The sequence below is a fragment of the Myotis yumanensis genome, unplaced genomic scaffold (genome assembly GCF_028538775.1).
Source record: "Myotis yumanensis isolate MYYU_CA2020_CCGP unplaced genomic scaffold, mMyoYum1.0.hap1 SCAF_3, whole genome shotgun sequence".
In the NCBI taxonomy this organism is placed as follows: Eukaryota; Metazoa; Chordata; class Mammalia; order Chiroptera; family Vespertilionidae; genus Myotis; species Myotis yumanensis.
In genome coordinates, this window is record NW_027223754.1 from 165,176,456 (window position 1) to 165,202,427 (window position 25,972).

Sequence of the window (25,972 nt, forward strand, 5' to 3'; positions counted from 1 at the left end):
CTTAGTCAGTGATTCAACTCTGTCTCTCCGAATTTTGGTCCCAGCTTTTTTGTGAATTCCCTAGGTGACTGTTGGTATCGAGTCTTATCTTTCAAAGGAGTGTGTGCAATTGCTGTAACCTAGAGAAACAAACATGTAAATATATTTAACCTATACTGTTTAGCTATACCTATTCAGTCTATTATGTATTTTAAAGAACTGTGAAATTACATTTTGCTTATGTGCTTAGAAGCTAACTCTAGTCGGCTGCAACTCCCGGAACAGCTTCTTCCAGTTATCATTATAGAGCACTGTGCCAGGCACCATGCACCGTCCTTCCAGCCATTCATCCCTTTCCTTGATTCTTATAAGAGGTAGATCTTATAATCCACATTTTATAGATGTAGAAACAGGTTCAGAGACGTTTAATAACTTTCCCACTATCTCATGAAAAAGTACCAGGATTCAAATCTAGATCATCCCTGATTCCAAGGCCCATGCTTTTATCTATAGCATTTTGAATGTTTGCATTGCCATTCAGATATGAGGGCATTGTCACCATGTGGTGTCCAAGAGGGCAGTTCTCTTGCCCCTTTGCTCTGCATGATCACCCTCTCACTCTGAGACAAAAGCCTTAAACTTAGGTGTCTGGCCCACATACTTCGTTGAGCTGGTTCCAACCCAGTTGAATTGAACAGGGAAGTGCTGTTTAATGATCAGCCAAGGCCAGCCAGACAAAAGCAGGTGCACCTTACCAAGTTAGAAATGGAGATTTGTTTTCTTTATAAGGAGATGCCAGGACATTGTAGAAAAAGCCATGTCCTGACAAAAATTATGTTTGAGGCCACATATCTGGGTTTGAATCTGGGTTCTGCCTCTTTCTCTGTGACCTTGAGCCAGTTGGTCCAAGTTTCTTAATTCTCTCCCTCGTTAAACAGGAATAATAACATTTTCCGCCAGTGGTTATTGAGAGCAATAAGTGAGATCATTTGAGAAAAGTGCCAGCAAATGTTTTTCTTCTTCTCCATGACCCTGAGTGAACATGGCACATAGGACTCCTGACTTTGTGAGAAGCAGAGAAGATTCAGGGTGTCTTTGGGTCATGAGGTGGGAATTCTCAGAAGTCTGACTCCAAAGAAGTTTTTTTTGTTTTGCTTTTTGTTTTCTAGCTGGACAATCAGAGGAGATGTAAAAAAGTTGGGACACTCAAAGATGGAGTTGGGGTGTGGGCAGATATGACCTCTGTTGTCAAGCTCTGGCGTTAAAGACAGGAGGAGACAGTGTTGGGAGGATGGCTCATGGATCAAGAGCAGCCTGGGGTCATATGATTCCTCCAAGAGGACAGGACCGCTGAGGCTGAGGATGGACCCTCATTTGAGAGCAAAGAGAGACAGAGGACTTGTAGTGCCTCTCACCAGCTGATAGGAATTGTGACAGATGTGTGCCCATGCTGGGCCTCAGTTTACCCTTCCATAAAGCAGGAGTCATGCCTCTCCCACATGTAGTCTGGAAGTAGGAAGGGAGTAATTTAATTTCATAGTTTGATAATAAGCTCCTGGACTTATAATGAGACTCCTGGAACACCAGACTAGGTCTGTAGCTGGTGCACTGGGTGAGATGGAGTGCTCCCCCCAGCTGGCCTCTGCTGTCTCCTGAACAACCACAGTATCTGTTAGAAACGTGCCAGTAATCCTTGTCTAGGCACAAGTGTGTTCAAGGCAAAATGCATGCCCTCATGGAGTTTATAGTCTAGTTCGGGAAGTAATATAGAATATGAAAGGTGAATAACAATATGAGAGGGGATTGAATCTTCTATGCAATCTTGTACTTAAAGGATCCATCCAGCACAGTGCCTGACACAGAGTAGATGTGTATAAGCTGTAGTTTCCCTTTTCTTCATAAATATACAAGTTACCGCGAACCAAAACAAGTTTTCCAGGTGGCACAGTGTGTGATACATCGAAGACACTAGTGTTGGAGAAATGATTGGATACGATTGTCAACAGGAGGAAAGGGCAGTAAACCTCTCTGAAGTTGAGAGGAAGGAGTATGTGAAGTCCGGGTTGTTTGGGGGAGGTTTCATGAGGAAGGTTGATCGTATTGGTCCTGAAGGATGTGTACAATTTGAAAAAGTGGAGAGGAGGGATAATATAATTTATTGTCTCAGAGGAATCATTGTGTGGGGATACAAGCTCAGGCTTTGAGGTCAGACCTGGGTTCAAATCCCAGCTCCACCCCATACTGGCTATGTGACCCTGGATAAGTTCCCTGGCCTTTCCAAGCCTTTGGTTTCTCACCTGTAAAATGGGAATGATCATGGTCCCAACTTTGTAGGTTGCTGTGAGAATTAAATGATATAATAATTCATATAGAGCTCTTCTCATAGTTCTGTCAATAAATGTCAGTATTACTATTTTTGTTTTGATAGTAGCATCATTATTGTCCTACTCATGCCCACCTACTTACCTTAGCTCCTAAGACCCTTTGTCATCTGACTGTTCCCTGCCTGCTGTAATTTCCTCATATACGTTTTCATTCTATTGTCATGAATCACATAGAGACTCCTGGACTTTTTTATGGTGTTTTGTGCCCTTTTTATGGTGTATTTGCAAGTGCTATCTCATTACATAGAATATCACCATATTCCTTTCCTTCATTGTCTTTGCCTGACTCCCTCCTGCTGATGTTTAAAATTAAGTTCTGTAGCATTTCCAGGAAGCCTTGTCCAGTTAGATGTTGCCTCCCCAAGATTCCACAGTGCCATGTGCACCTCTGTCACAGAAGTGTTGCCTACACTCAGACTCAATTTGCTTGTCTGCCTTGCCCTCTGGATATAAACTTCCTGGATGTAGAGATCCTGCCCTATTTATGTTTATATCCCCAGCTCCTAGCTTACTAGTAGTGCTTGGCATATAATTGTTTTCCAGCTAAATGTTGAGTTTAAAAAAACACAACAAAAACATATGGCCCTGGCCAGGTGGCTCGGTTGGTTGGAGTATCATCCTGTACACCCAGTGGCTGCGGGTTCAATCCCTGGTCTGGGCATGTATGGGAGGCAGCCAGGCAATGTTTCTCACATCAGTGGTTTTTTTTCTCTTTCTTCCTCCCTCTCTTTCTAGAAATCAATGAAAATATATCCTTGGGTGAGAATTAAAAGAAAAAAAAATAGCTAGCATTATGTATAGCATTTACTACCTGGGTTCTGATTTAAATGCTTTACATATGTTAACTATTTAATTATCATAACAACCCTATGAAGTCGATACTATTTCTACCTCTGTTTTATAAGTAAGGAAACTGAGACTCGTAGAGATTAAATAACTCTCCACAGGCCACACAACTAGTAAGTGGTGGCCAGGATTCATACCAGGGAAATGTGGCTCCTCATTCAGTGCTTTAACCACACTGTGAGATTTGTGGTAGGATATTTATTGAACGTCCAAGAAAAGATAAAGAGACATTAGCTGTAAATGACAACTCCATGAACACATTTTAAAGGCATTAGTCAATGTGTGAAAACACTGGTTTGGGGGAAACACACATAAAAAGACACTATATGGGGGTAGATCTTACCACTCTTGACTTATGAAAGATTTGTTAGAGAAGGTAGGATTTCACCTATTTTGAATTGAAGGAGGAGCATGTCTGGCAATTGGGAAGGAGATAATTTCTCTGGGGATGTGATGTAGTAGAAAACTTAGGGACAGGAGGAAGAGGAGTATATTATAGGGGAATTCAACTTGCCCCGTCTTTATTGAACACCTACTACAGTGGTAAACAAGCTGGTGGTGATCTCTGTGCCCAGGAGCATGTAGTCTAGCAGGCTATAAGAAGATGAATTTGGGCCCTAGCTGATTTGGCTCAGTGGATAGAGCGTTGGCCTGCGACTGAAGGGTCCTGGGTTCCATTCAGGTCAAGGGCACATGCCCGGCGCAGGTCTGGACCCGACTCCCGCAGCGGCCCGCGGGGTGCCTCCTCACATGGCGGGAGGCAGGGCGCCTTCTCGTATGATTTCAATCACGCACTGGGCCTCTAGTATATATATATATGAAGGAGATAAATTTGGTTAAAGAGTAGGACAGGTGAGTGGCTTAGATTTATGGCATGAACTGAAGGTCAGAGTTGAAACTCAGAATGAGAAGTCTGGGAGTTTGCTGAGGGAGAAGCAGCATTTAAAGAAAGTGATTTGGACCCTGGCCGGTTTGGCTCAGTGGATAGAGCGTCGGCCTGCGGACTCGAGGGTCCCAGGTTCGATTCCGGTCAAGGGCATGTACCTTGGTTGCGGGCACATTCCCAGTAGGGGGTGTGCAGGAGGCAGCTGATCGATGTTTCTCGCTCATCGATGTTTCTGACTCTCTGTCCCTCTTCCTTCCTCTCTGTAAAAAATCAATAAAATATATTTTTTAAAAAATAAAGAAAGTGATTTGGGCTATAGAACTTAAGGTTGGTTAAAGGGGAGAGAGCCCAGAAATAGAAAGCAATGATGAGGAGTAGAATAATGCCACCAAAAAATAACTGGGGGCCGAACAAAGGACTTGGTGGTGGGAGAGATAATAGTGGTATTAATCAGCTATTCAGTAAGCACTTGATGTGACGCAAAGAAGGTAAGACATGACCTCTATCTTCAAGGAGTTCATGCTTTAATTGTAAATAGAGGAAACACACATGAAAAGACACTATATGGGACACATTCAATTTGTGCTAAGGTCCATGGTATCAGTGACCAGTGATTTTCCTGTAGCTTCAGCCATTTGGAATTCCATTTTCAGGATTACCTCATAGTCCAGAATAGCTGCTGAAGTTCCCGCCATTACCTCTGCATTCCAACCAGCTGGAAGCAGAAGGGAGAAAAGAAGGGTATACTCCCTCCCTTTAATGATACTTCTGAGAACTTGTACATACTGCTTCTGCTTGCATCCTACATGGTCACATAGCCACATGTGAATGTCAGGGAAGATGAGAAATATATTAATTCCGGGCTGTCATGTGCCCATCTGAATATTGGAGGTTCATTAGTAAGGAGGATGAGAAGGTGTTGGGAGATAACAAGTAGGTCTCTGCCATATTCTCCACATTTGACTATGTTTTGAAGCTCAGAAGAGGGGCTGATTAGTTTGGGTTGGTAGTCACAGAGCTGTTGGATTTTGAGTCAGGTAATAGGTAGGGATTCAGAAGATTACAAGCAAATCCTATGACAAGAGTGGCTATTCCAGAAAAGAGAGTCCAGGAGAGATAAGGCTGGTCAGAGATGCTGGTCAGAGGAGAATCTCGCCTCTGAAGCTCTTTCTCATTTTAAGATGCTAGGAACAGCAGGCCGAGGCATTTAGGTTTTCTTGTATAAATGATAAGAGTCAGAGAAGATTTTTTAAAAATGTATTTTTATTGATTTCATAGAGGAAGGGAGAGGGAGAAAGGGAGAGAGATACAAACATCAATGATGAGAGAATCATTGGTTGGCTGCCTCCTGCAGGTCCCCCCACTGGGAATCAAGCCCACAACCCGGGCATGTGCCCTGACTGGGAATCGAACTGTGACCTCATGGTTCATAGGTCGATGCTCAACCAGTGAGCCATGCTGGCTGGGCCAGAGAAGATTTTTGAACTGAGAAAAGACATAATGTATCTTATGTGCTGGGAAGTTTAGAAATTTCATCCAGGTGCAGTTTGGGTGGGGCAGAGGTGCTAGAAGTAGGAATGCCAGCTAGAAGGATCCCAGGGGTCAAGAGTGACTAGTACAGGCCCATTTAGTGGTGACAGTGGGAATGAAGAGAAGGTATGGATGAGAGACCCTGGGAGGGAGATGTACTGGGTCTCTGTGAGTAATGGGGAGAGAGAGGAAAATGCCCTTGGTAGGATGTAACCCCAGAAATGTGTCCTCTAAGAGGTAGTGCGCCTATTAGGGTTCCCTAGGCGGGAGGGCAGAATATCATGAAAAGGGAGGACCTTGATTGGCTGCAGGGAGAATGTGAGGCTCTGCCCAAAGTCTCCTTGGCTTTGCAAAGCCGGCTGCCCCCAGGAGAATAGTTTCCATCCTGCGTAAGGAGGGAGTGTGTGGGCCTGGCTAACCACGAGGAGGGGCTGGGGAGCAGAAGACAGATGAAGTTGCTGTGGCCGTGGCTTTTTAGCTGGGCCCTGGGGTCTCAGTTGGGAAGAGCTAACAAGAATTCTCCTGAGATAGTGTGCTCCTTGACGAAGTGGGCCAGAAGAGGGTGTCCTCAGCCAGGGTTGGGAGGGGGCAGCTACTTGCAGAAGTTACCTGATGTCAGGTGTGAGGCCGATACTGTGGCAGAGGGTAGCACTGGGAATTTTGCTGGCATTGGGACTGTCCAACTTCCTTTGCCTCCTGAGACTCCAGTGGAGGAGTCTTCTGAGGTGAAGAAGGGGCACAGTTGTATTTAGAAAAAGCCACCTCTGTGTTTGATTGATGCCGGCCGTCTAGGACCTCTCCTTCATCTAACTTCCCTGGTGTGAGTTGCAGAGCTCAGCCTGAGACATCTGGTGAATCCATCTCTTTTTCCTCCGGCTGCTCAGGGACTTGGCTCATAACTGCTCAGCAAGTCATTTCTGGTTATAGAGTCATCAGTGACCACAGAAGCACGTTCTCCAGACAGGGCTCTGAGCCTGTGAAAGCTGGCTTTTCTCTGGCAGCTTGTCCCCAGAGTGGTAGCTCCAATTAAACAAAAACAGCCAATGTAAGCCACTACAAACACTTAAGTCATGGAGCACCACTTTTTTATGTCTTTTGTCATGAGGTACCCCGGCAACTCCCCTATAAGTCTAATAGGGCAGCTCAGGCCTAGAGCAAAATGTTTGTGTGGCTAGAGTTGTGTTGCACCCATGAGCTCCTGTGCATAGGGTGGTATATGGAGAGAGATGAGGAGCAGAGGAGGGGGAGTTTGGGGCCTAGTGTCCAGGGATGTGACTGCTACTGTCCACCCCTTTCTATTCTTGAACTCTCCAACGTATATGGGGCTGGTTGAAGTGTCCACCCCCCTCGTCATGGGGCGTGGTACCTCTCTCCAGCCAAGTGTCATGAACTGTTCCTGTGATTTCCTTTCAGCCACAGGATATGGTTCTTCTCCCAGAATCTTTCACAGTTGTCTCAGGCTCATTCCAGGCTGTTTGTCTCAAGTTATCTTCTCCAAACCTGAGCTCTGAAAAGAAGGATGGGAGCGAGGCCGGCGAGGAGAGCAGTCTTGAGCTTTGTCCTCTGGTTTGGCAGCAAAGCCAGGCTCGGCCTTGGTCCATGGAGGCTGCAGTGAGATCTGGCCACTGATTCATTCCACTTCCTCCGCTGCGCTGCGCCCGCCAGTCACAGAGCTGGGGAAAGTGTGGGTGTCTGGAGGGGCTGCTGTGCTTCCCATGTCTGGACCTTTTAATTTTAGCTTTTGGACTTTTGATCAAATTCTCTGATTTTTTAAATTTCCTTTGAAAGTATTGTAGTTTTGGGGGGTAGTTAAGAGGAGTTGTGCTGAAACAACGAGATAAACAAACAGTGACGCAGAGCCGGCAGCAGCGTAGGCGATGAGCTGGGCCTGCCTGCCATCTGGGCGGGCTGGGTGGAGGAGGACTCCCGCCCTGCACACTGGCCAGCTGGCTTGTGTTAAAGCACTGGCTGAAAATAACTCTCATTGTCTGGGAGCTGCTACTGCAGCAGTGCTGGCTGTGGCCGCCAAGGGGGCCGAGGCAGCAGGAGCTGGTACCTCCCACCTCCTTGGGCTCTTGCCCTTTGGGAGTAGTGCCCAGCTGGCCACAGCTGTGCCTACTGCCCACCAGTAGAGACACGTGGAGGGCAGGCTGGGCTGCTCCTAAAGCTCTGTCCTTTTGGCTGCCGGGGAGGGGCCTTTGTGCCCAGTGCTGCCTTGGACTCCCAAACTGTGTGCCTCCTCACCACATTGACCCCTGCCCATCTGTACAGTGGGCTGATCTGTGGATGCACGAGAAGACTTGGTGGCAGCAATAGCCCAGGGCTCAGCAGCATGTGGTACGCAGGACAGTGCCTCGTGTTATCTCTGGGGAAGTTGTAGATTCAGCCTCTAGTGCTCCCCACCCCTGTGGGCTGAGCATGTGGGCTGGGGCTACCACATTTGGGAGAAGTGTCCAGCCACAGGGGATTTGGTGAAAGGTGGTTCTGAGAGGGAAAATATTAAAAAACCACCAGCTCACATTCTGTATTTGCTCAAAATAAACATCCCCTAAAGCCTTCCCTAAAGCCTCCAGAATCCCCTTTGCGGGAAAGTTTCGACCACCTCGCCCCTGCCTCTCAGAGGAGCCATGCCATTTTTGTCTCTGTTCCTAAGATTTATGATTGACTAGGACCAATAGAAACAACTGGGAATTTTTTATGGTTCCTATTTCTGTGTTGGGTTTTCCCCAGGCCCGGCCTAAGGAGACTGACAAGTCAGGGGTGAGTCCCAAAGGACCTGCAGCTGAAGGAAACCCCAACCCCACCGGCATTTCCCTCCCCGAAATGGGAAGGAAACAAGGAGGGGCTAACTGGCCGGGGGTGCAGAGCAGGAAAGGGAAGGGAACCTCTGCCACCAGAGCTGCCTCCCTCCTCGGCCTCTCGGGGGGGTGTGTGTGGGGGGGAGGACAGGGTCATATGGGGAGTAGAAGCCTTGCTCCCACAGAACTCAGAAGGGGGTTGGCCACTACACAGGGCACTCTGCCTGGCCTCAAACTGGCAGTAAATCAGAGTAGCCTTGCTGGAGAAGCATCAGATCCACCCCTTTCTGCTTCTTCCTGTTATAGGTTTTTATTATTAGACTTCTTGCTGGTTCCTCTGCTTTAGGACTCAGCCCCAGAATTGCTTTCAGTTTGAGCTCATCTTCCCTTTCCCTACTCCCTGGGGTCTCCGCCTCCATCCCCAAGGATGGTGGTTAGAGGAAACGAGAGAGGGATCAAAGGAGAGGTAAAGGATTGCTGTCCTCAGTGTTGAGAAGCAGTTGCTGAAGGAGGGGCAGAGGCAGAGAGAGAGAGAGAGAGAGAGAGAGAACCCAGAAGCAAGAGGGTGGGTCCTTGGGATGTCACCACATTACACAGGCTATTCAGGAGGAAGGGTAAGGGCACTGTGTTGAGCACCCAGAGTGTTCCAGACAAATACAGACATAAAATGTTTATCCCTCATAAAACCGTGGGAAGTAGGGAGATTATCTCCGTTTTATGGATGAGCTCACGGAGGTTCAACAGCTCTGAAGAGCCGAAAGTTGCTTTGCGCTGACTCCACATCCAGTGCCCTCCTCTCTGAGACAGTGCACCTCCTTCCTGTTCAGCAAGGGTCTCGTGAGAAGGTAGCAAGGACTTAAGCCCGGCCTCTGCCTTCCGAGAGCCCACAGTCCCTGTGGAACGGCTGAATGTCAAGGAAACAAACCTTTGACTGAAACCGGAACCTCATCAGGTTTGCTCCCTGGCTGTCCCCGGAACTCAGGAAGTTGTCCTTCCTCAGGGAAGAGTAACTTCCTCAGGACATTGGAGCCCTGCTAGACTTGCGCACGTTATCAGGTGGATGCAGAAGCCCCAATGCCCTTGTCTGGCAGGGAGAGCATTGCCCTGGCTCCCAGCCCACAGCCAGTGACCATTTTCTTGTGAGAGTGCTGGAGGCTGAGGGACTTCCCCTTACCTACTTTCTTCCCCATCACACTTCAGCTGGGGAAGAAGCAGAGAAGGCTGGCATCAAAGCTCTAGACTGGAGGATGTGGCCTGTGGTCAGAGCTGATGATTCTTGCTTCTGCCACCTATTTCCATACTGTGGCATTTACGTCTTCTGAGCAGCCAGGTCCCTGATATGCCTGTTCCGTGTTCTCAGGCTAAGGTTCCCAAAGGGGGCGACTTTGCTCTGTATTTGAAACCCCAGGGCACCGAACGTTTCCTCATCAGTTCATCTGGTAGGGAAGTATAAGGCCACAGCAGCTGTCAGTGGTGGCTGAGAGAGGAAGTTGGTGTAGACAGGATATGATGTCTGCCAGAGTAGTGCCAGGCTCCCCCACTCCCTCCCCAGTGCCTTTCTTCTAAGGGAGACAATAGAAAACTATTCATGGCACAAACTTGGGATCAATGGGCAGGTGACAGTGATGTGCTTAGGGTGTGCACAGAGCCAGAACCACGCCTAAGGACAGTTTCTGCTCCGATCTCACTTGGGTTCAGCTGGCCCTGGTTAGACAGAAGTCCTTGCTCCAGGCCCACCTTTGACCTTTGGGTCCTTATTGTGGCCTCTGTCCTTGTCCTGCTATCCACACATATGCCGAGATTGGCCCTTAGCAAAGTAGTTGTAGAGAGAACATTCAGAGTTGTATTTGTGCCCCACCCCCACCCCAGCAATCCCTACGCTGTCAGCAGTGGGGGGATTCTGTTGGCCCTTCTCTCCTGGGGAGGTTCAGCAACCATGGGGGAGAGGTGTGATGTGGTGGTACCTTCCCCTGTTTCTCTCACTTGCTCCACTTATATATTCCTAAATTCTACCATTCCTAAATGCTGACCAGAGATCCCAACCCTACTTCCTTTTCTGAGCCATAGTGAACCCGTTTCCAGCCAGGATCAGGGTCCATAGCTCGAGCTGGGATGTCTTAACCATAGATTTACTATCAACTTACTCTCCACTAGGTGCCTGTCACGGTATTAGTTATTATTGGGGTTTGGAGCCATATGAATAGACAGTCCTTTGCGGGTAGATGAGCACAGCTGATTTAATAGTATGTGCATAGATAAATGCATAATAGATACACGTGATAGAAATAAATGTTTAAGGATTTCCTTTCAGTTTCCTAGGAAATGGAGGGCGTACTTTCAGGATATTCCTGCTGCTTCTGGAGTAACCTAGGGTCCGTGTAACTACTCAGTGCACACGTTCCTGTCCCCAGGGATGAGGATATCAGGGAGTGGGCAGAGGTAAACCAAGCGGTCATGCTTGGGTTACCAGGGAGTTAAAGCTGAACTCGGAGCAGTCGGCAAAGGAGAGAAAGATGAGAGGAAGGCCCTCCAGGTGGCCTGCAGTGCGCTGGGGAAGAGGCTGGATTTGTGGGAAGTCATGCGGGTTATCAGACAGCTATGATACTTCAGATAGGAGATCGTATTTGATTCAAGAGTATGGGGGGTGGGCAGGTGCAGTGATCTGCCTTTAGAGGCAAGGGCTGTGACCTAAAACAAAGGCAGCCAGACTGGTTAGCAGAGAGGCTTGGCTGGACGGGCATACAAGCTGCGGTCAGTCATGCATGGATGCCTTGGGCTTCACTCACTCATTTATTCATTCAGCAAACAGTAGTGAACAAACTAAAATGATGCCTGGTCTCTATCATCTATATTCTAAATTAGAGTGTCTCAACAAAGGGTCAGGGCACTTGACTGTGTCTTAATTAATTGGGAGGTGTGTATGTCATAAGTAATTTGCTACTAATAATTAAAGTACTGAAGTTTTGTAAGTTATTTCCTAAAAATATTCTGAGCAGTTATCTTTGTGCTAATGTCCTTCTTGCATCTTGATGTGGGGCAAGGGGTGGAGTTGTAGCATCTGCATGGGCTGTGGTGGCTCAGGATTGGCCCCTGGGTGTGCATGGTGCAGGAAGGGCACCCGTCTCCCAGACCGTGGGGGAAAAGGAGATTGAAAGTTTCTGCTCTAAACTGGTAGCTTTCAAACATCTTTAAACTGTTCCATATGAAGAAACACATTTTACAGCATGACCTATATGTGGTGTACACATAACCTGTAAAAGAAACAAAAGCTTCATTATTTATACTTCCTACTTGCAGGGAGTTAGAGCTAAACTCGGAGCAGTCGGTAAAGGAGAGGAAGATGAGAGGAAGGCCCTCCAGTGGCCTGCGGTGTGCTGGGGAAGAATATCCTATTCTATTTTAATCTGTTCATTTTCATTTAAAATAAAAATACTCTTGACACACTAAATTGATTCCATGACCTATGGTTTGGGAAACATTGTTCAACCAAACGGCTAAATATGAAGGGGAGTCAGGAGGTCTGTCCCGCCTCTCTGAGTCTTCCTTATTAGCAATCGAGTATCAGGGTGAACTGAGGGTCCTGGAGGGAAAGGTATGCATAGTCTAGCTTTTCTTTCCTCCGGGTGGGGGGAGCGTTCAGCCCAATTGATTTGGGTTCTCTCCTCAGAGCTCCATGAACCTGCCCCCTGACAAGGCCCGGCTCCTGCGGCAGTACGACAATGAGAAGAAGTGGGATTTGATCTGTGACCAGGTACGGGGTGTGGGACAGGGCTGGGAAGGGGGGTTATGTTTTAGGCAGAACAAGGTGGTAGGACCAAAGGCTGCAGCCCTGGAGTTCCTTGAGGAAGCCTGGCCTGGACTCGGCCTCAGTCCATGCTCACTTCCTTTTCCAAGAGGATAGAGGCTCCCACAAAGAGCTATCTTGATTTCTCCCCAACACACAGTAGCTGAAGGAGGCTTGTGTAGGACTGGGGTGTGGGGTCGGCTGTGGAGGAGTTTGGTAGTTTCCCAGCAGAACCTGTTTCTGCCTTACCCCAGGGCGAGGGCTGTGCCTGGCAGGGAATAATCCAAAGGACCCCTTCTCTCTCGCTCTGCCCTGGAAATGGCAAAGCAGGGTTTTTCTTATTATTTGCAGGCCTCTGTGAATGAGAAGCCCCAGTCTCCTAGTTTCCTGTTCCCAAATCTCAGAATGTGAGGATTGGAAGCTCTCTCTACATGAATAGTGTTTAGAGCTGGAAGAGATTATAGAGATGATTAGCTCAGAACCAAGAACTAACACCTATGGTCTGGCTCTTTACCCTGCAGACATTTGAAGATCAGTCACGAGTCTGTGAACTCAGACAGGCCCATCTGCTAGGAGCATTGGCTTCTACTTCCTTACCTCTTGGAGGTGTGGAAGCACCTGGCATGGTGTAGCCAGTATGTTTGCCTAGCGCTTTGCCATGGAGCCTTGCATGAACAAATTTATTATTATTTTTTTAAGCACTGAACAAAATCATAATAGCTAACATTTATTGAATACTTATATGGACCAAGCACTTTATATATACTGAAATAGCTCACAAAAACCCAATGAGGAAGGCATTATATTTTATAGATGAAGAACCCTAATAAGTGACGGAGCAAGGGCTCAGGCAGCTGGCTCTGCTAACCGTTAGGCTCCTCTGCTGCCCCAGTCACGCTGCTTGGCCTCAGGTGGGCTTATGCCTCAGATGGCCTCGTCCAGGTCCCTCCGTCCCCAGGGAAGACCCGTTTCCTCGTGTTCTGCATTAAGAGGAGTTGGTGAGCACCCGTTTGAGGTGTGGAGAACAGTAGCCCTTTGGTGCTAAGTTTCTTTAATTGATCATTTCCCAGTCTTTTCTGGGTCACATAATTTCAGCTCATTCTCAAACCTTTCTTTTTTCTTTCATTTTGTTTTTTTAGGCCCTGGACCCTTTACCCCCACCCCCACTCTTCAGATATCTCAGTTGTGAAGGCTCTTACAGGACCAGAATACCTAAGGGTTCTCCCTGAGTTTCCCCTTGGGTCACATGAGGGGGCTGGGCCAAAATGGGAAGGGCATGGTCCTGTGCCCTGTGTGGAAGGAAGGAGATGGGGGGTGACCTTGCTTAAAGCGGCTTCAGTGCGGAGGTTGCTTTGGAGTGTTGGGGCCTGGGGCCTGGCAAGCAGTAGGAAGTGTGTTTGCAGCCCTGACCTTTGTTAATGCTGCAGAAACAGTCCATCCCAACCTCGGGCTCAGACCTGAGAAAGTTGGACTCTACAAGGCCAGCTCCCCTCCCCTTGGCCTTCCTACCCCCATCCATCAGTTGGCCAGGCAGCGAACAATATTTCCCAATTGTGTTATCATTTTGGATGCTGTTCAGAATTCTGTAACCTCCACATCTTTTCAGCAAGCAGCAGGTTCTTAAAATAATCTTTTTTAAAAAGCAGATTTTTAAAAACTTTTTTTATTGAATTTATGGGATGACACTGGTTGTTAAATTTATATAGGTTTCAGGTGTACAATTCTATAATACATCATCTGTATCTTGAATTGTGTGTCCAAGTAAAATCATATTGACATAGAAAATATTGTAGGCTCAGGGAGCACTCATTGGAGTTGGGGAAGATGGCAACAGAGGAGAAGCACCTGAGGATTGATTAGGAAGGGAATGTACGGTTTGGGGTTTGGGCAATGTTAAGAGCCAGGTGACAACTTTAGGAGGCGGGGTCCCCTCATATCGAGCACGATGAGTGCTCTTCTTCCTCACTGTCCTCGGGACTCAGCTCTGTGCACACACGTGTTTCCCTTACAGGAGCGATTCCAGGTGAAGAACCCCCCACACACTTATATCCAGAAACTCCAGAGCTTCTTGGACCCCAGCGTAACTCGGAAGGTGAAGTACAAGGCAGGGAGGGCCCATCTTGCTGCCCTCTATAGTCCTGTGGGGCTTGGGGGCAAACCCTTTGACTTGGGTCATGTGCTTCTGAGCAGTGGGAGTGGGTTTCCGGGTTCTGAGGCCATGGGCCTGGAGTGGCTGGCGAATGATAGAGGGAAGGCCTATAACTGCCCTGTTGTATCCCCTCCCTTTTTTTTTTTTCCTACCCCTTTTACTTGTACTGTGGGGTTGCGTTGATCAGTGACCGAAAATTCCATGTTTACAGAAGTTCAGGAGGAGAGTGCAGGAGTCGACCAAAGTACTGAGGGAGCTGGAGATCTCGCTTCGTACCAACCACATTGGGTGAGTCGGATTTGGCCACCAGAGCCTCTTTGCCTGGTCACTCAGGATCTGGTCCTTCTGAGGAGAGTTTGCCTGTTTATCCCCTGCCAGAGGCCGAGTTGCCCCTTGAATGGCTTTGGTTCCCCGGAGCTTCAGACGGTTCCTTTCTGGCTTTTCTTCCCCTCGTCTCTGCCAGCTGCTGACTGGATGCTGCTGGCAAGCTTGGGGCCCTTCCTGGGGTCCTCAGCCTGTAGCTTTGAGTGGGAAACATTCCCATAGCAGCTGAGACTGGAGTCTGCCTGTGGCCTGGGACTGGGCCTGTAAGGTCCAGAGAAGGCTGGGGATGGGGAGCACTTTGCATTGGGTAGCTGATACCTACTTCCTGGACTATTTTGTGCCCAGAAGATTATTTGCATGATTTTAAGACAATCTTAAAATGAGTAGAACTTTCTCGAAGTACCAGCAAAGAAGATCTAAGGCAGTGGAGGCCAGGAGTTGAATGTCTTTTGCATTAACGGACCTTAGTCCTGCCAACCCACTGAAGGCCCCTAGGAGCTGTGTGAGTCTTTTTCTTCAGTCTCTGATGGGGAACCAGGACTTCCTGAACAGGCAGAGGGCTAATGTGTGAGGTGCGATGTTTAGTGAAAGATGGCTGTGGTGTCAGTTTTATAAAACCATAACCAGCCAGAGTGTGTCTAGTGAAAGTGAGTGAGAGATAGGGAGGTGGATAGAGAAAGAGAGAGTGAGAAAGAGAGAACACAAAGGACCATGAGAAACACCTGGTAGATGACAGCAGGCAGGGCTGCAATCCTGACCAAGGGCGTGCATGAGTGTTGAGAACTTACATGAGTGAGAAATCTAGCTGGGGAGTAGGGGTGGGGGTCACTGGACAGGTGCCAGCCTCAGGGTCCTGGGTTTCCTGAGAGAAGAGCCAGATGACATCATCTGCCTTCCCTCCTGTCCGAGGCAGCTGCCTGCTTGTCTACCCCAGGCTGGGCCTGACCAGGGCTCTGGTAGAGGCTCCCTGCATGTAGCCAGTGGCTGCAGCAGTCACAGAGGAAATGGCACCAAGAGAACAGGAAGGGGACAGTTCCTGGCCTCAGTAGCTGTGCTCAAGGGCCAAAGTTGGCTTTCATACTTCATCTGTGAACCAGACATTGAAAGCTGAACCACAAGAAACACGTAATGAAGCCTCCACCTTTATTTGGTGACTCCTCAGAGAAGGAAAAACTGGCAGAGCCTCCTCAGCTGCCCTGCATGTGAGGGCAAGAGTAAAGCAGATGGCAGCCTGGAACACCACCTTCCACTCTGCACTCCCTTCTCCCTTCCCTCCCTCTCAGGCCCTCTGTCTTTTGTACCAAGTCTTGCTGCATGATGATGGGGGTCTGCTTTTCTCCAGAGGGTCACAGAGCAGTGTGTGACCGTCCCTTCTGCCCTCCCCTTCTACCTGGCGCCTGCCCCTCTGGCCACTGGCCAGGAAGTGGGGCCAGAGCAGCATGGTTCCCAGGCCTGGGGCCTCTTGGCAGTTGGCACACAACTTAGAGGTCTGGACCTGGTCTTTGGTTCCCAGGGAACAGCTTAGTGTCTGGCATTTTAGGAGTTCCTGTCATCTGAACTGGCTTCTCCCGGTGGAGCCATATGGAGGGCCAGGATCCTTCCGAGATTTCTGGGCAGGAAGACTGTCTGGCTGCCCAGCTGTGGGTGGATGCTCCTGGGTGGTGGGAGCCCAGGGACAGGTAGGGAGCGGAGGATCCTGCTTTGGTCTGTGGAAGCTGTGTGGGAACCCAGACCTTGGAGCAGGGAGCTGGGAAGTGGGATTCCAGAGCCTCTGCAGCTCCTCCTCTCCCCACTTTGTATTGGTTCTCAGCCTTGCCTACGTGCCCTTTAACCTCTCCTCAAAGTGTCAAGATCCCGAAAATAGCAGTGTAGACTCAGACAGGAAATGAGAAGGGGGTGGGGAGCTGGAGAGCAGACAGACAGGAAACTGGAGGCCTGTCGGCCCCGAGAGAGGAAGCTAACTTCAGGCAGCTCCGGTGTCAGTCAGCCCCAGCCGGAGCCTGCTGCCAGATCTCAGCTGGGCTTGGTGCTCCGGCCCAGCCTCTCTGTAGCTCGGAGTGGGGCTGGAAACATGGCGCTGGTTTCCAGCTGTGGGGGAGGAGTGTCCCTGCAGGCTGTTGGGCACAGCCTTTAAAGACCCCAGGACATTCCGAGGGAACAGAGCACTGAGGACAGTCATGGTTCCATCCTGAGCTTTCTGTCCTCTGCTCTGAATGAACCTGTAAAAGTCTTCCTAGGTCATGCTGTACACTTCCCTTTCAGGGCTATCTCAGCCCCAAAGCCCTAGGGCGGAATGGTGGAACTGCCTGGTCTGCTGTTGTCTTTAGGGAGCCTTGTTGTCTACCCTCCTGCCTCCCTGGATGACGGGGCCCAACTTCTCAGTCTGGCTCTGAGTGGTCACAGCCATTCTGTAGTTACTTGAGTTCCTGACTGTTTCCCTGTCCTTTTCCCGTTCTGCCAAACACAGAACTCCCACCTATCCCTCTTTGCTCACTACTTCCTAAAATGCCTTTCCTTGAACTTGATGGAGAGCCCCTAGGCTCCATGTGCCTCTGTTCCACAGCTCCCTTTGACCCTTCTTGCTGGTCTTTTGACTGAAACTTTGGTCAAGTTGGGGACCTGCTGGTCTCTGCCAGGCACGGCCCTGCGCAAGGGCTGCAGTAAATGCTCTTGATAATCCCCCAATTCTTCCAAAAAACATCATGCAAAGACAGTGTGCTCAGCTTTGTGCTAGACACCAGCGTCACAGAAAGTGAATGAGCCGGGGCCAAGGCCTTTGAGGGGCCCCCTGAAAGCTTATTTGGCTGATGTGGTATCAGGAAGCTTGTACCTTTCCCATCCCTGGCTTCCTGGCCTAGGGGAGGTCCAGGCCGGTGACATGGCCATGGGAGGGTCTGCCATGGACTTTGATTTTCAAAATATTCCCAGCCTAGTGCTAAGTTTTGGGGGATCCCAGAGGGTTTTGTTGGATCAGCGGTCCCTCTCTCTCCTTCCCCTCACCCCACTCTGTTTTCTTTATCTGTAGGTGGGTGCGGGAGTTTTTGAATGATGAAAACAAAGGCCTGGATGTGCTGGTGGATTACCTGTCCTTTGCTCAATGTTCTGTCATGTGAGTACCACCCTGGGACTGGGGCTGGCACCAGTGAGGGAGGACAGAGGACACAGTCCCATTCTGATTGAAAGAGGAAGGTGAGATTGCAGTAGTGAAGATGGGAATAGGGATCCCAGGCCAGAAGGGAGAGAGCAGCGGGTGAGGGGATGGGCAGCCAAGTGAAGAATGCCAGGTGGCTGGAGTAGAAGGTGCATTTAGGGGGCAGAAGAGAGACGTGGGAAGGAAGCTCAGAATCGGAACGTAGAGGATCCAAACTCCAGGCTAGGAGCACTCCAAGGGAATGTCCTGGCTTCTGGGAGAGATTCCCTGTTGTTCATTTGATGTTGGAAAGCAAGTCTTCAAGAAGCTCCTTTGGGTCTCCAGTTGTGAGAGGGTTACTCTAAGTCACTCCAGGAGCAGTGAGCATGACTTTTGACCCAGACTGAAAATAAGACATTCAGGAGCCTTTTTCAAGCAGGTTGGGAGCTGGGAGGCAGCCAGAAGCGAATGAACACAGATGAGAAGGCAGTGGAAGGAGCGAAGTGCTCTCAGGGAAGACAGAGATGGGTGTGGATCTCTTGTTTTCCATCTGTCTGATCTCAGACAAGTGTGTGTCATCTTATATCAGAGGGGATCCACCGTCCGGGGTTCCAGGCCTAGACCAGTGGTCGGCAAACTGCGGCTTGTGAGCCACATGTGGCTCTTTGGCCCCTTGAGTGTGGCTCTTCCACAAAATACCACGTGCGGGCACGCACGTACAGTGCGATTGAAACTTCGTGGCCCATGCGCAGAAGTCGGTATTTTGTGGAAGAGCCACACCCAAAGAGCCACATGTGGCTCGCGAGCCGCAGTTTGCCGACCACTGGCCTAGACGATAATGTGTATAAAGCACTTTGCAGTATTTGAAGCATAAGTCTATACTGTGCAGCCACTTTATTGTTAATTGTTAATATTCAAGGTGGTATGCTCTACCATAGTGACCTGAATATATGGAAAGGGGGTTATGGTGATCATTTACCAGAGGACTAACACATTCAAACTTACATTAGAGACTTAAGTCGGCCCTAGGGTGACCAATTGGCCTGGTTTGCCTATGACTTTCCCCAGTTTTAATCCTGAAAGTCCCACGTACTGAGGAATTCCTCAGTCCCAGGACTCAGCCCTAGCCTCCAATTTCCCATTTCTTGCTACTGTCCTTGCTCCCTGGCTGTTCTTTGTCCAGCAGGTCTTATCTCGTCTCCTTAGGGTTTCAAACTAATGCCTTTCCTAGGTTTGGCCTCTGTTGTCTTTTCTAGGTCATCTCTGTTAGAGCCGAGAGTGGCCCACTCCCTATTCCCATCCCTGCAGAAGTGCCTCATGAGCCTCCTCTCCCTTTAAAAACAACTCTTTTTATAGAATGAAATGAAAAACATTTGCTGAAGTGATTTTTTAAAAATTCAGAACTTTAAAAGTAAAAAGATATAGGTCATTTTTCCAAATAAGCCTATCTTGTTTGAAAAGCAAACAAATCCCAGCTAAACCGAAATACACTGGGACCTCAGGACTACATGGTCCACAGCACTGCCTCTGACTCTGTATTTGAAAGAAAGACTTGGGGTGGGCGTGGGTGTGGAAGGAGCGAAGGGCTTTCAGGGAAGACAGAGAAGGAATCACACCCTGGACGAACTAAGGACGCCAGTTCTCACCCTGGCCTTGTGTGATTCCTTTCCTCAGGGAAGCTGAGGCCCAAGGAGCCTCTATACCTGAAAAGCCTAAAAGCCTCATGTAGAACCACAGAAAGCCCAGTCATTCGAATCCAGTGATAGTATGGGACCACGATCTCCTCCTGAAACAAAGGCTGTCCCTCTCTGGGTTTGCTAGGACCCCTGTCTTCTTCCATTCTGACCTGCCCTCAATCCCAGCCCAGAAACAGTGGGGCTCCCTCAGGGCACTCAGCCTCCTTTGGCTGCTGCCATTTGCCAACTAACAAGACCTGCAGTTGGCGTGTTCCTGCAGCTGGCAGGTTCTATGTGGGGAACCCCAGCTTCTCGGAGATGTCCCATCTGAGGCTGAGAGTGCAGGAAGTATCCAGCTCCCCACATCCCTTTGGGCCCATGGGGTGGTCACTCCTTGAGTCGCCTGGCCAGTGGGCGCAGCACTGGCCTCCGTCAGCATTCCTGTCTCCCCAGACCCCCTCCTGGTTGCTTCCTGTGCCCGCTCTGCCCTTGTCCTATGTCGTTGGCTCTCCCAACCAGGTTGGGTCTCTGTTGCCCAATTCCACTTTCTCTTCTGATGCTCTTGCTTATTGTTGCCCTAGAAGTCTACAGGGCAGGGGTGGGCTTGCCAGGGGTCTTGGCACTGAATTTCTCCTGTGTGTGCGCATATGTCCTTTCCTGCTCCAGGTTTGACTTTGAGGGTCTGGAGAGTGGTGACGATGGTGCATTTGACAAGCTCCGGTCCTGGAGCAGGTCCATCGAGGACCTGCAGCCACCCAGCGCCCTGTCAGCCCCCTTCACCAACAGCCTCGCTCGCTCTGCGCGCCAGTCTGTGCTCCGGTATGTGTGCTCTTGCTCTGCCCGCCTGCCTCCCCCAGCCCCAGTCCAGGTCCTGGGTAACAGCGGTGAGTGCTCATGCGCCTCCCTCCACTCTTGCTTCCAGGCTCAGCTCTCTTGCCTCTGCCTGCCAGTCTGTCTCTGGTCTGTCCTCTTTGTCTCCTTGATTCTGCCCAGCGATCTGTCCTGGGTAAGTACATCACCCTCAGCTATGCCCACCCCATCTGGGGTTCTTCCTCTCCCCTTCTCTGGGGGCCCCTCCATTCCTCATTCTCGCTCTGCCATTCCTCCCAGTCTCTCAGGCAGGGCTGTACTCATCCAGCTCCCTCACCTTCACCGGGTGCTCCAGCTCCGGCCCTCATGTCTGTTTCCCTCTGGCTCTGCTCTCTGCTCCATCAGCTGCTCGGAGACCAGCTTCCACCAAGCCTGTCCCCTGCTCACCCTCCCTTCATGTCTTCCTTTAGGCCTGTTCTCTCCAACGCTCCCAGGTATTCATTTGTTTGCAGTATCTTAAGAGCTGTCCTGCCTGGAGGCAGGTGTATGGGCCTGATGACTTGTTCGAGCCCCGCCCACCTAGGGAAGCTTTCCTTTAGGTCCTGTGGTCTCTCTCTCATCCATACTCCCTTCTCCTGTCTCCCTTGGGTTTTGCACTCTGACACTGCTCATCACTCCAGTCATGCATGAGCAGATACCATTTGTGCTTCCTCTTTCTTCATGAGACATCACTGGGCAGGGGCGGGGATGCCAGGTCAGATGTAGCCCCAGGTACACACACCTAAAGCCTTTGGGGTCTGTGCTGCCTTTTCTGGGACATAGAAGTGGGGTGGGAGCCAAGTGCTCCTGCCCCAGGGAATGTGTGGAAGATACAGTGACTGGAAGGAGGAGGAGGAAGGGCTCAAATGAACATCTCCCTGGGCCCCTCGAGGACTAGGAAGGTGTACACACCTACTGTTGTATTTTGAAGGACCTCGGCACTAATTATACAGCAGGGTCCTGGATAATTCCTGATGAAGGCCTGCTCCAGGGAGGTGACACGGCTGAGCGCCCTGCCCCTGCACTCTCTCTCTGGGCTGGTGGTACAAGGCCCTCTTTCCCCCTCTTCTGCTGCTGCTGAGGGACAGCCTGCTGTCTGGATGTTGGTGAGCACTCCTAGGCCTTTCACCAACAGCCGCCTCTCCCCCAGGTACAGCACTCTTCCTGGGCGCAGGGCCCTGAAGAACTCCCGCCTGGTGAGCCAGAAGGATGATGTCCATGTCTGCATCCTTTGTCTCAGAGCCATCATGAACTATCAGGTAAGGGGGCAGCACCAGCCACAGGGCTCGGCCTCTTCTGCCTCACCTCCCAAACCAGGAGAGCTAGGAGGGTGCCAGCTTTAAAAGAAGTTTGCCGGTGGGCCTACAGTCAAGTCAAGGATCTGCCTTCCCCACCATCAAGGTCTCTTCTCCTTCTGCTTTTTCCCCTTGCTACAGTACGGCTTCAACCTGGTCATGTCCCACCCCCATGCTGTCAACGAGATTGCGCTCAGTCTCAACAACAAGAATCCAAGGTGAGCTCCTTCCCTCCCCTTTCCTCCTCACTCTGCACAGGACTCTGGAGTTTTGGGCTCCACCTGTCCCTGCCGTGGGGTCCTGTGGCCTCTGCTGGAGAGAAGCAGTGTCCCTGGCTTCCCTGTGGTCTGCACAGCTTAGTGAGGGGGCAGCCTGCCTTCTGCCTTCTTTCTTGTACCCAGCCTCTCCCCTTACCGCTGAGGCTGGCTCCACTCTCTGAAAGGACTTGCCGGTTGTGCAGTTGAGCTGTGTGGTGGCCATGGTGGGGAGCTAAGGTATTAATCTTCCTTCTTTGCCCTTCAGGACCAAAGCCCTTGTCTTGGAGCTCCTAGCAGCTGTGTGTTTAGTGCGGGGAGGTCACGAAATCATTCTTGCTGCCTTTGACAACTTCAAAGAGGTCAGTCTTCTGCCCTAGCCAGTTTGGCTCAGTGGATAGAGTGTTGGCCCATGGACTGAGGGTCCTGGATTTTATTCCGATCAAGGGCAAGTACCTAGGTTGCAGACTTGATTCCTGGCCCTGGTCAGGGCATGTGCAGGAGGCAACCGATTGATATGTCTCTCACCTCAATGTTTCTCTCTGTCTCTCCCCCTTCCTTCCACTCTCTCTAAAAATCAATGGAAAAATATCCTCAGGTGAGGATTAACACACAAAAAAACACAAACAAAAACCAAAGAGGTCAGTCTTGTGTGTGTGTGTGTGTGTGTGTATCTGGCAGGAGGAGGTGGGAATACAGTAGGTAAGCCGCCTTTCCTGCAGTCTTACACATCCCAATGATTCCGTCATTTTAACATCCCAGTGTTTACCTAGGTAGCTTGTCAACCTCCTCCCCTCCCCCCCTTGTTTTCAACAAAACCAGAATTTCAGTCTTATCAGATTGTGTGTCAGAGAAGTTATGAATCGGCCAGCTAAGAATGCCCTCAGAGAGCTAAGGTCTCTAATCCAGTGGTCCTAGTCTGGCCATGCATCAGAATGCCCGGGGAGCTTGTTAAGCAAACAGACTGCAGGAGGCCTGGCTATCTGTGCTTTAACAGGTTCCCCAGGTGTTCTGAGGCAGCGGACCTACTGATTGAGCCCAAGGCAGATATCTTTGCAGTGAGAGGAGAAGGCAGGCCAGGATCCTCCTGGGTTGGTGGCTGATGTTGGTGAGGGGAGAGGGAGCTTCTTCTTGGAATTTCCCTAGCTCTGGGCCTGGCTCTGAAACCCCTGTCTGCTTGAACATAGGATTCCTCGACATCCAGCTGCAGCTGCTGGCCCACCCCTCCCCTCTCCTCTGTACACTGCTTCCCTAGCATCCATTGTTCAGCCAGGAAATGGCTCTTCCTCCATGAAGCCAGAGCTCAGTGGAGTCTCGGGACCCTCTCAGCACAGGGGCTTTCCTGTCTCCTGGCCTCTCCTGCATCCCCACTAGGACCTCAGCCCCTGCCTCAGCAAGGCCCTCCAACCTTCCTCCTTGCTCCCTCCTTCCTTCAGTAACTTGGCCACAGCAAAGCCCTGTTTCTTGTAGGCCTACTCCCAGAGGCTCCTTAAGCTCAAACTAAGGCACGGGCTTTATTGAACTCCAGGAGGGAACCAGGGCAGATGCCAGGTCCCAGGCTTTCTTCTGTCATGTCCCGAATGGCTCATTGCAGAGACAAAATTGTGGTTAAACTTGGTCTGAATCAGTCCTCTGGCCATGGTGTCCCTGGGAGCCAGGGCTCAGGGGTGTGGGCTCTGCCTGGGGCAGGTCCTTTCACTGAGAAGTTCGATTGTTCAGGTATGCAAGGAGCTGCACCGCTTTGAGAAGCTGATGGAGTACTTCCGGAATGAGGACAGCAACATCGACTTCATGGTGAGGAACTGGGTCTGGGCCCAGCAGGGCGGCGTGCCCCTGAGAACAGGGGCCAGGCGGACAGTGGATTTTGGTCTTCTGTGTAGAACCTAGAATGTTTCTCTCTACCCTGTAAATGCTCCTCGTCCACTGGCCCACCCCAGGAGCTTTTAGAAACTGTAAGACAATGTCATTGGGGCATCCCGAGTCTGCCTTCTTCCCCATTTTGATGCCCTTGTCCTCCCTGGTTGGGACCCTCTTTGAGCTGCTTTCCCTTTCCCGGGCTCTTCCCCAGCTTCTCTGCTCATATTATGTAGGATTTTCAGCTAAGCAGGGATGCCTCAAGGAGTACCTGCTGATGTGCAGAGGAAGTCAGAGCGGTGCTTTAGTGACATCTATTTCTCATGTAATTTACTTGCCTTAATACTCTGAAGGCCAAGTTTGATCTTTTTTTAAGTTAAAATGCTCTTTTGCTCCCAGAAAGATGTAACTTTTTTATTCACTGCTTTTGATTATCCACTTGACTGACGATGCTGGTTCTAACAGCCTTCCACCCTCCCTTTCTCTTGGTCTCTCCCCATTGGTCTCTCCCCTGTCTCTTCCCATTGGGGCCGCTTCTCCCCAGGTGGCCTGCATGCAGTTTATCAACATCGTGGTGCACTCGGTGGAGGATATGAACTTCCGGGTCCACCTGCAGTATGAGTTTACTAAGCTGGGGCTGGAGGAGTTCCTGCAGGTGAGCCGGGCTGAATCCTCATAGAGTGAGGAGCTTTGGGACAAAGGATCAGCTGAGCCATATTACAAAGTTTTGTTTTTGTTTTTGTTCTTATAAAACCCTAGTCATGGATGCTCCTGGTACCCTACCTGTCTTCTATGGCATGGGACTCAGACCCGCCCTCAGAGGGCGTCCCAATCAGGCAGCTCCCTGGGGCGAGAATCCGGCATAGCCTCAGTAGGAATTCCCTGGGTCTTGAGCTTTAGGAAGCAGCCAAGGAGGGTGGTGAGGACTAAGTCTTTCTCAGGAGGCTCCCCCAACCATGATGCCCTCTGCTCTCCCTAGAAATCAAGGCACACAGAGAGCGAGAAGCTGCAGGTGCAGATCCAGGCGTACCTGGAGAATGTGTTCGACGTGGGGGGTTTGTTGGAGGATGCCGAGACCAAGAACGTGGCCCTGGAGAAGGTGGAGGAGCTGGAGGAGCATGTGTCGCACGTAGGTGGTGGGTCCTCCTCTGCTCCAGAACCACTCTTGGGGGCGAATCCTGAGCTGACCCACCTGCCTCCAGATGGGGCACCACCGGGCTCTTTAAAGCATGCCTCGGACCACCCAGAGATTGACACACTGACCTCCCAGACCGGGCGTGAGGTGGTCTCTGTCTCAAGAGACTCTGCTATGGCCATTTGCCTGGTACTGTTTCACGTGGTCGCAGACCCTGGGCCCACGGGAGCAACGTTGGGAACCTGCCAGGCCAAGCGGCCCTGGGGCCCGGGTCCTGACTGGGATCCAGGCTGTGCTGAGTGCCCAGGCTTTAGGGCCAGCCCCGAACCTGCCCTTCCCATCCTGCAGCTCACAGAGAAGCTTCTGGACCTAGAGAACGAGAACATGATGCGGGTGGCGGAGCTGGAGAAGCAGCTGCTGCAGCGGGAGAAGGAACTTGAGAGCATCAAGGTGCCAGCAACTGGGGAGGGAGGCCCGACTGCCGCGGGGTGCCAGGGCCTGAGGGTTGTTTCTCTTTCCTGAGTCATGTCAAGTCTTTGAGTCCAGCTCTTGATTCATGACCTTGAGGCACGCAGATGCTAGTGGGCTGATGATTTCACCCCATATTTTGGTTGGAGAGACAAGCTGAAGCCAGAGTGGGCCAGACATGCACAGAAGAAGGTGGGAGTGTATGGGGCACCAGCCCCCTCCTATGAGCCGTCCTGCTGCACCTCCCAGCTTCCCCCAGCCCTGCGTCATGAGCAGCTCAGAGTAGCCCAGTCCTCGGGGCTGTTACTAGGAGACCCACCAGCAGGGGTTCCTCATATTTCAGTGTCTTCTCTGTCCCCTGAGCTAACTTTTTGTTAGTTATAAAGTCATGCCTCAACCGATCTTTTCTTCCGAAGGAATACAGTTATACTGGCTCTGTTGAGCTCAGTATACACTGAGTGGCCAGATTATTATGACCACCTGACTTTGTAGGCAAATTAGCTATAATTTCACGCTGAAGTTGCTAGAGGGCCAGACCATTATAAATAGGGAAGCAGGTTGTTTACCATGACAGTAGAAATGATTTTTTTTTCTGAAGATATGGGTAAACAATGTGATTTAACAGCCTTTG

The 25,972-nt window shown here is 50.3% G+C and overlaps 1 protein-coding gene across 5 annotated transcripts in view; it reads left to right on the top strand.

The window, feature by feature from the left end:
* Positions 1-25,972, top strand: part of FMNL3 (formin like 3) — a 55,238-nt gene that overhangs the window by 20,899 nt on the left and 8,367 nt on the right. For 3 of the 5 annotated variants that reach the window (XM_070410279.1, XM_070410278.1, XM_070410280.1), the window contains exons 2-13: positions 12,091-12,174; positions 14,219-14,299; positions 14,568-14,644; positions 17,706-17,789; positions 20,153-20,305; positions 21,486-21,594; positions 21,772-21,848; positions 22,153-22,246; positions 23,604-23,678; positions 24,283-24,393; positions 24,718-24,867; positions 25,222-25,323. In XM_070410279.1, the coding sequence (XP_070266380.1) occupies positions 12,091-12,174; positions 14,219-14,299; positions 14,568-14,644; positions 17,706-17,789; positions 20,153-20,305; positions 21,486-21,594; positions 21,772-21,848; positions 22,153-22,246; positions 23,604-23,678; positions 24,283-24,393; positions 24,718-24,867; positions 25,222-25,323 (1,197 nt within the window). The remainder of the gene's footprint in view (positions 1-12,090; positions 12,175-14,218; positions 14,300-14,567; positions 14,645-17,705; positions 17,790-20,152; positions 20,306-21,485; positions 21,595-21,771; positions 21,849-22,152; positions 22,247-23,603; positions 23,679-24,282; positions 24,394-24,717; positions 24,868-25,221; positions 25,324-25,972) is intronic. The other 2 variants (XM_070410282.1, XM_070410281.1) reach the window with 1 other exon arrangement.